Raw genomic sequence first — 9,880 nt, 5'->3', positions numbered from 1 at the left:
TAAATTTTTTTTTTTTAATTCTTTCATATTTTATTTATTTTATTTCATTGTATTGTATTTTATTTTAATAACTGATGTTACAGAAATAAAAAAATAAATTGTATAAAGCAATATAAGCAGTTTTGTTAATCAATTAATCAAATATTTTATTATATTTTGTTCCAGAAGACTTTTTTATCCTAAATTCTGAACTTTGGTCAAAGTTAGGCACCAGATTATCGGAAAGATCAGAAGTTTATTTACAAAACGATCCCGAAACGACTCTGCCCCAAAATGACTTATCAATAATCCTGAAATAAGATCCTGAAATAAGACCCCCAAAATGACTTATCAATAATCCTGAAATAAGACCGAAATATTACTCAAAATGATCCCGTGATGACCTGAAATTACCACAAAATGCCCCCGAAATAATCTATAATGCAATTCAAGACGCGATGCACGTCCGAAGAGATTCAAGCCGAGCTTCTCTTCCAAGGTGTGTCGTGCTCGGTTTAATTTTTCTTACAAATTGGCGGAACAGTACCTAAATATTTTACGACCACTCTGAGCGTTATCTGCAAGGCAGATAAATTTTCGCTGAGAAACTTTTCATTGCAGAAATGCACAAAGAGTGTCACTGCCGAGGGGGATACATTTTTACAGAAAAAACTTTTTTCTAATAATTCCGAAATTACCAAGAACGCCCAACGGCTCTGCAGCTTTTGAAAGGGCGAAAAAAGTTGCCTATTTGCAGCTTTGTCTGAATAAGAATTCTGTGCACCGCTACAAAGACTGGGAACGATCTTTCCGAGCCATTCGAAACTAAGCTAGTTTTAGGACAAGATGATCCCTGTCGTGCGAATTTATTAACCTGATTCCGGACTGCGCTGGTGTAATCGTACTATATCTCTCCTGATATATGGCGGGGAGACATGGATATTAAGAATATTATAAGTAGATGCTCGTATTATAGAAAAATTTGGTTACGGAACAATGACGTCAAATGATGAAATGAAAGTTTAATTTTTACACTAAGAGTTTTTCAATTACCTTTGCGATTCTTTTAAGTAATAGGAAATTTCTAACTTCTTTTGGGACTCCTTATAATGTAATTGGAAAATTTCAATTGCATTTTCGGTTCCTTCCGAAAGTATTGCCACGGAAATTACATTTGGGCCAAGTGTTTCTTTTTTTTCAATTACAAACAAAAGTTCTTTGTGCTCGAGCAAAACGAATTTTGTGACTTTCCTCAAGTATTTGTAATGGGGAATTGACGGTGGTTTTATTCCTAAAGTAATCATTACTACCCAGCTCTGTCGGGAAGTGCCTTAAAGACTGTCCTAGTGCTATTTTTTGCTCATATTGCATTGTTTTCGGTTTCTGAATAAAGTTTGAAACTTCATGACTCCTCTTCCCGGTAAGTTACTTAAATTCGATTCCAAAATTCTTTACTCTTGTACTGAAATTTGCTGCCAAACATGAGACCGACTTAACATAAAGAAATAAAGTAGCATCACTATATAATTACTTTTAAAGTCACACAGGTTAGTTATCTGCAGCATACCGAAATACGAAACGATTTTCTACTAAATTCCTGCAGAGCAACTTGGCCCACCCTAATGTACATATATGTATAATCAAAAAAACTGATTTAGCTTTTCTTTCTACCGCCGATAGGAGAAGCAACAGTGTAAGCTTTTTGTAAACGCCTTCAAAACCTTGACAATGCTAAGTTACACACAAAACAGCGTCATTTTTACAAAATTCCTCAGATATTAAGCAATCAATAAAGAAACCATCTAAAAGCCAATTTTTTTCGTCTGTGGATCAGCAAAAACGCTTTCCTTAGTGAAACTAACTTAGTTTAATTGTCATGTTAAAGGAAGGGGGAGGGCGTATATATATGTACGTATATATGAACATTATGACGGGAAGTATATAAGTACAACGCACACTTTCTACAGTCCGGGTATGAAATAATTTACTAAACATACCCTCTTGATTAATTGATATTTCAAGTTTTTACCTAAATCCCTTTTACAAAATTGTAACTCCAACTTCTTATATTTTGTCCACTTCATCGCCGCATGCCGTGAGAATGGGAAACCCTTTTAGGCGGGGAGGGCAGCAAAGAAATAAAAATAAAAAATAAATAAATGTAAGGCGCGATAACCTCCGAAGAGATCTAAGGCTGATCTTCTCTTCCAATTTGCGTAGTGCTCCTATTGATATTCCCTACAAATCGGCCGGACATGTAGGCCCCATGTTTTATGCCGACTCCGAACGGCATCTGCTAGGCAGATGAGTTTTCACTGAGAGCTTTTCATGGCAGGAATACACCCAGAGCGCTTGCCAAACACTGCCGAGGGGCGACCCCGCTTAGAAAAATTTTCTTCTAATTGAAAACCCTTATTTCTAAAATTTTGATGTTGCTTTGCCCGGGGTGTGAACCCAGGGCATACGGAGTGGTAGGCGGAGCACGCTACCATCACACCACGTTGGCCGCCAGCAATGAAATAGTCCGCATTATTTGTGGCATACCCAGATTTCTAACTATGGGCAGTTATATACTGCCAGAACTTAAGAAAGAAGCTCAATGCTCTACTAAAAAAATATTAGCAGGTTCATTGTCCGCACCATATGATTCCAACGGAGTACCGACTAGCCCCGTGCTTTACTTCGATTGGGATCTTAGATGTCCGGACGGCACAGCAGAAAAAATATTACAATCATCATAAAATATTCCTAATTCTCTTAGTTCTTTTTTTACTTTAATTTTCATTTACCGACTTACAAGTACGACGTTTATCTTCCCTCGTATAAAATTGCACACATACATACATAGCTACCATTATAATATCTTCGTCCCCATGATAGAAGCGCATATGAGCACTTTGGTTAAGATAATTGACTTGAAAATGGTCCAGCTATTTCCAAACTTCTTACAAAATAAAGTCGCTAAATCCATATTTAATGTAACACAGAAAGCCTCGTTTCAAAAACGTTTTTTTTAAGCTTTCATAGCTATGAGAGATGATTAATTTTTATATAATATCGAGAAATCTACTTGGCAATCTACCACAATTTGATAAAATATTATAAAATGGTAGTTTACACAGCAATAAATCGAAAGAGAACCTTGGAAATATTTTTTGGAATCTAAACTTGATACATACATTTACTTGATTCCTTTCTAAAATCCATAACCAAATTGTTTTTTCGAAAGAGCGGTTTGTTTGTGTGTTCGCTGTGAACCAAAAGTTCAAAACCTGTTCAGTGAGAGCATGCCACAACAAATGAGGTCAAACGGTGAAAAGGGCTAGCGAATGTCATATGAGTTGTTCCATCGTCACAGGTGGGACAGATGTACGCAATATTTCCCGAAATGTATCTATTACACTGGGACGATTTATTAACCGATATCGCGCCATCGATTTTTCGATAGGATTTGGGCTCAGGAACAAAAATTCCACTACGCATACCCAAAAAAAATAATTTTCGAGCCTGCGAAAAAAAATGGTAAAAGGGTAATTTTTTCGACCAAAACACTCCCCAAAACACAAAAAATATTTTTTTTTTTTCAAAAAACTGTTATCGTCAAAGTTTTTATAACAGTTTTTGAAAAAAAAAATATTTTTTGGGGAGTGTTTTGGTCGAAAAATTAACCCTTTTTTGCAGGCTCGAAAATTATTTGTTTGGGTATGCATAGTGGAACTTTTTTTCCTGAGCCCAAATCCTATCGAAAAATCGATGGCGCGATACCCGTTAACTTTCGTTCATAAAAATCGAACCAGGTTAGCATCTACACAACGAGCTTTGCCAGTTGTCTAAATTATTTCTTTCTTCTGTTCTAATTTAAAATTTTTTTTCATTTAAGGAAAAATATATCATAACAATAATACGATAAAATAATTATTGTTAGGCTTTGAGCTCGATTCGAACCCGCGATATTGGAAATATAATTCTCTTAGGGAGCATGACATCTTCTATATATATACCAACATTTGAAAAATCAAATATCTCTAAGAGTATTAATACCAGATAAATGATACTTGTCAGGCAGATACCCAACATTGATATTGTATCATTGGAGAATGGTGGAAAGAATGGGAAAAAAAGTGTGCTACCTCTCATAAAAATTTTCTTTCCATGTCACATATCTCCTGAACCAATTAAGTCATATTACTCAAACTTGCCATAGCCAATATCTGTTCCAAAAAGAAGTGTGCACTCGAAGAATTATAATAAATAAATAAATGCAAGACGCGATAACCTCCGAGGAGATTTAAGGCCGAGTTTCTCTTCCAATTTGCGTCGTGCTCGTTTTAATTTTTCCTACAAATTGGCATTACATGTTTTATGCCGACTCCGAACGACATCGGCAAGGCAGATAAGTTTTCACTGAGAAGCCTTTCATGGCAGAAATACACTCGAAATGCTTGCCAAACACTGCCGAGGGGCGACCCCGCTTGGAAAAACTTTCTTCTAATTGAAAAAACTTGTATCTAAAATTTTAATCTTGTTTTTCCCGTGGCGTGGACCTAGAATCTTCGGTGTAGGTGGCAGAGCACACTACCACCACACCACGATGGCCGCCGTAATCAGTTCATGGGCTAAATAAATATGAGTTACGAAAAATTTTTAAAATCTTAACCCTCTTAATACCAGCAAGTTATCTTTCTGATTCACTTTGAAATTACTTAATTTAAAAATTTGTCAAAAATGTACTATAAACTTGAGGGGTTATAATAAGAATTTAGGGCTTATAGAAATTGGCATTTAAATCAGCTTCATTGAATATAAATGAGTTACGGTAGTTATTTTTCTTATTAATCAGTTAATCACAAATTGTTTGACAGCTTTTCCAAAACAATCTTCAGAACTTAAAAGAAGGTATTGAACAGGGCTGTACAAAATTATATGTACACTGAAACTTTTTTAAATTGAAAAAAAAAATTTATTTTAAATGTTTAAAGAATTTTGATGGTCCCTTTAATGTATACATTTTGAATTAAAATGTTTCTCATTGCTAGAATATTTTTGAAAAAATTTTTGGTGTCAATTTGTTAGTGTAGATATCAATATAATACCGAAGTGCCTTGGCTTTATATGGAAGGGCTTTTTCTTTGCACTTTCATATGAAATTCAGGCACTTTCATATGAATCGAACATATATGTATGTGAGGGCATATGGGAGTACTATTAAATTTTTTTTTTTTATTAAAAGTGTGATTTTGTATCTGTGCCTGTTCTTCGGGGTAAAACAAAAACAAAAGTGCTATAAGTGTGTAGTTGAGCAGCCCTGGTATTGAAAATTTATTTAAAAGATAAATTTAATATTTTTGGGTTGATTGAAAGCTCTTAAAACATTTGTTTCCAAACTGGCTACAGTTTTATAAAAAAAAAACTTATTTCCGTATAAAAGTTCACTTTCTCATGGAACATACCATATATTTAAAGAGATTTTATGAAGCTTCGGTTCCGTTTCCAGATTACAATGCATGCTTCCGTCATGAGGACGTCGATATATTTATGAAGAATCTCTCGCATCAAACATCTAAGTTATCTAAAATAAAACCGCGCCTCACTATGTTTTTTTTTTTTAATAAAAAGAAACTGTTGAAACTCATTAACAATTTATTTAATTTATTTTTTTTATCACTACCAGCCGCTAATTCATTCAATTAGCTTCTGTTTAATTGAATTGGAATGTATAGTCTTAAAGTTATGTCCGTATTTTATTTGAATTTTATTTATATATTTTTTTTTGAACACAAGTCTATGAATTTTATTGCAATATACATATAAACAAATAACTAAATTGATTGCATAATAGTTAATAATTATGTTTAATAATGATGAATAAAATTTGCATACGAAAAGCCTATGTACGAAGAAAATCCAAAATATATAACATAAAACCAAACATAAACACTTACCAACAAAAGTATGTAAATTTATGATATGATACGATAATCAAATCAAAATAAATCTACAAAATGCTATACAAAATAAAAAATAAAACGTAAGATATGGTGGTCGAATATATCAAATTTTTTTATTTATTTATTTTTTTTTATTTCGGACAATGCTAAAAAGCAACGAAAGTATGATAATTTCTTTACAATAAATACTACATATAACGGTAATATTTCAGCGCTTACCGATTTTCGATGTTCCTGACACACGTTCGAATGTTGATTCTGTGGTCTTGTGTAGAGTGATCACAGTATCTGTTAGATAGCCTATTTAATAGATATAAAAAATTTAAAATAAAGTTAAAAATGATTATTATGCTAGCACTATGATGTATATTGGAACGATTTTCCGTCATCCCTTGTCAAATTTGGTTTTGAGACAAACCGGTTTCGGCGTTGTGCCATCATCAGTGTCGATTTTCGTTCTGATCTGTTGTTGTCATTTGTCCTGTATTTATAGTTCGTAGGTATATGAGCAGGTATTGTCAAATTGATGTTTGTGTATATTTAGTTATGTGTATGTGCTGTGTGTTCGTTCAGAACCGAGGGTGGTTTACTAATCGATTTGTGTGACTGACTGGGGTAGGTAGAAATCTGTGATTTTAGTCGTTTGACCTTCTTTGTCGGTTTTTTGTTTTGGTGTGATATTTGTTTTGTGTTTATTTGTTGTTGTGTGTTTGTCTGTTGTACCTATGTGATTAAGTTGTTTCCTGTAAACAAGTTTTAAAGGCTCGAATATTGTGTCAGAAATTGTGTTTATCTGTTCGTTTACTATTCTACCGTCGAATGTTTTCTGTTTGTAGATTTCCATGTTTTCGAGTACGTTGAGACGTCGGCCCTTTTCTTGTATGTGAAGAACCCTAACTGTTTTATTGATGTTTGCTGGGGAACATTCATTCTCGACCATGTGATTCGCGAAGTTAGACTCGGGTATAATGTTTGGATTCCGTATTTTTTTGTTGTAATCTCTAATATGTTCTCTGAACCTCGTTCTTATTTGCCGTCCTGTTTGTCCTATGTAACTATGCTGGCATCCGCAGGTAAGCTTGTATACGCCGTGGCTGCTAAACGGATCCTCTGAGTTAATGTTAGTTCTTAGTTTTCGCCCTAGATTGTTCGATGTTTTGAATGCTGTGTTAATGTTGTATTTTTTAAAGAAGTTTGCCAATTTATATGTTGCTTTTCCAGTATATGTCATAGTCGTCCAGCTATTATTTTCCTTTTCATTATTTCTTTTTGGTTCTCCATTTGTCCTTCTGAGCTTATCTACTAGTGCTTTTTTGTATCCGTTGTTTGCAGCGATATTATATATGACCTCAAGTTCTCTCTTATATGCCTCTTGTGTAAGAGGTGTTCTTTCAAGTATATGTACCAAGTGCCTTAATGCTGCATTTTTATGATGTTGAGGGTGATTTGAGGTATTGTGTATTATTGTGTCGGTGGCCGTTGACTTTCTATATATGTCATAGTTAAATCTTTTGGCTTCTTTATCAATATTTATCGTGAGGTTTAGATAGTTGATTCCTCCGTCTTTTTCGGTTTCCATTGTAAATTTTATATTGCCGTGCTGTTTGTTGAGGTACTCCAGTACGAGCTCTTCGTTATTAGTAGTTTAAACGCATATTATGTCATCCACGTATCTAGCATAAAATGACACGCCTAATTTGGACTTCAGCTCCTGTATGTACTTTTCTTCCAGATTTTGCATGAACACTTCCATAAGAATTGCTGATGTGGGGCTTCCCATTCCAAGACCGTTTGTTTGTCTATATATTTTATTGTTGAATTTAAAATAGTTTTGACGTAAAGTGGTTCTTAGCGTATTTGTGATTTGCATACTTTTCACTTTGTTTTTTGTGTTATTAACTATTGTTGAGCTAACTATGTCCAAAGTCTCCGATAGTGGTATAGATGGGTATAAATCTTTTATGTCAAAAGATACCAATTTGCTGTTTCTTGTTAGCTCTACGGTCTCGAGTCTCTCTATTAGTTCTGTTGTGTTAGCTATTGCATATTCGTTCCTTAGCTCCAGAGTATCTATCAATATCGTTTTTAAATATTTGGACAGTTTGTAACATGGTGCCGATTTAAAATTAATGATGGGCCTCATTGGCGTGTCCGGCTTGTGGATTTTTGGTAGCGCAACCAATGGAGGAGCCGAAGGGTTCATTTGGACCAATCTGTGTGCCATGTTAGAATCTACTATATTTGCTGCATTTTTTATAGCAACTTTGATTTGTTTTTGGTATTCATCTGTGGGATCCTCTCTCATTCTACGACATTTCATTTCCTCTATGAGATCCTCGGTTTTGGATATATAGTGCTCTTTTTCGATTAGCACAGTGGTGTTTCCTTTGTCCGCTTTCGTTGTGACAATATTGTTTTTCCTTAGTTTATGCCGTAGATTCTTTATTGTTTTCTCCTCTGTATTCGGTTTTTGTCCTTCCTGTGCTTTCACCTCCTTTTTTATGATTTCCCTGCACATGTGTCTTGCGTGCTCCTGTTCTTCCTGTGGTATCAATGATATTGCGATCTCCGCATCTACAATCGCTTGCTCCGTTTTTCTTACTGTATTCTGGTCCATAATATTGTGCTTCAGGCCCTTTTCGAGAAGTTGTGCCTCTTCCTTGGTAATGGCCACTGTTGTGAGGTTAACGAACTTGTCATGAAACTGGTGAGTGTTTTGGTTTTGGTTACCCTCTCGTCGTCCTGCCAGCTTGTCCAATTTTCGGTTCAGCGACCTGTATTTTTGTTGTAGTTCGTGATCGACCTCTGCCTTAATGCGGTCGAAACATTCCATTAATGCAGTCGTAGGTAGTTGTTCTGCCAATCTTAAATGGATAGATAATAACTCGGCATTTATCTCATCCTTCTTCGAGTATAAGCTTTCCAACTCATATTTTAAAAAATCCTTTTCCGCTTTTCTAACTGTTTTCCTGCTAGATTTGGTATTTGCCTTTATTGCAAACATCAATAAAACAGTTAGGGTTCTTCACATACAAGAAAAGGGCCGACGTCTCAACGTACTCGAAAACATGGAAATCTACAAACAGAAAACATTCGACGGTAGAATAGTAAACGAACAGATAAACACAATTTCTGACACAATATTCGAGCCTTTAAAACTTGTTTACAGGAAACAACTTAATCACATAGGTACAACAGACAAACACACAACAACAAATAAACACAAAACAATTATCACACCAAAACAAAAAACCGACAAAGAAGGTCAAACGACTAAAATCACAGATTTCTACCTACCCGTCAGCCACACAAATCGATTAGTAAACCACCCTCTGTTCTGAACGAACACACAGCACATACACATAACTAAATATACACAGACATCAATTTGACAATACCTGCTCATATACCTACGAACTATAAATACAGGACAAATGACAACAACAGATCAGAACGAAAATCGACACTGATGATGGCACAACGCCGAAACCGGTTTGTCTCAAAACCAAATTTGACAAGGGATGACGGAAAATCGTTCCAATATACATCATTTATCGACCCTGTCGGAAAATCAACCAAACAAGATAAGCTAGCACTATGGTTAAGCAAATAATACGAAGGTCGATCGATAGGTATAGAACTGATCTGGCTGCAGATTTATAACATGACCAACAATTTTTTCTTGTCACAAGTCTCAAGTCCCTATCCGTTTGGGTAAAATCAAGCAGGAAATGCGTGGACAGAAGCATGCAAAATTTCTAAATTCATGTGCAAAAACTTACGACTCACGATAGGCATATTAACTGGGCACTGCTTTCTTGGACATGCTTATAATTCTTCAATATACTAAGAAGCTCCCGCAAACATTTCGTTGCACCATCAGCGGTGGACGCTGAAATCTCGTCTTTTTACAAAATGAAGTTAAATGCTTTTATTAAATCACAAAAATAAAA

At 35.0% G+C, this 9,880-nt stretch overlaps 1 protein-coding gene across 9 annotated transcripts in view; it reads right to left on the bottom strand.

The window, feature by feature from the left end:
- The window catches only part of Ank2 (Ankyrin 2), a 278,001-nt gene that overhangs the window by 95,528 nt on the left and 172,593 nt on the right, over positions 1 to 9,880 (bottom strand). For 8 of the 9 annotated variants that reach the window (XM_067788345.1, XM_067788347.1, XM_067788340.1 and 5 more), the window contains one exon: positions 6,147 to 6,227. In XM_067788345.1, the coding sequence (XP_067644446.1) occupies positions 6,147 to 6,227 (81 nt within the window). The remainder of the gene's footprint in view (positions 1 to 6,146; positions 6,228 to 9,880) is intronic. The other variant, XM_067788341.1, reaches the window with a different exon arrangement.

This window comes from Eurosta solidaginis, chromosome 5 (genome assembly GCF_040869045.1).
Source record: "Eurosta solidaginis isolate ZX-2024a chromosome 5, ASM4086904v1, whole genome shotgun sequence".
NCBI classification, from domain to species: Eukaryota; Metazoa; Arthropoda; class Insecta; order Diptera; family Tephritidae; genus Eurosta; species Eurosta solidaginis.
Note: the sequence above shows the minus strand (reverse complement) of the source record. Positions and strands in the feature narration are given on the sequence as shown.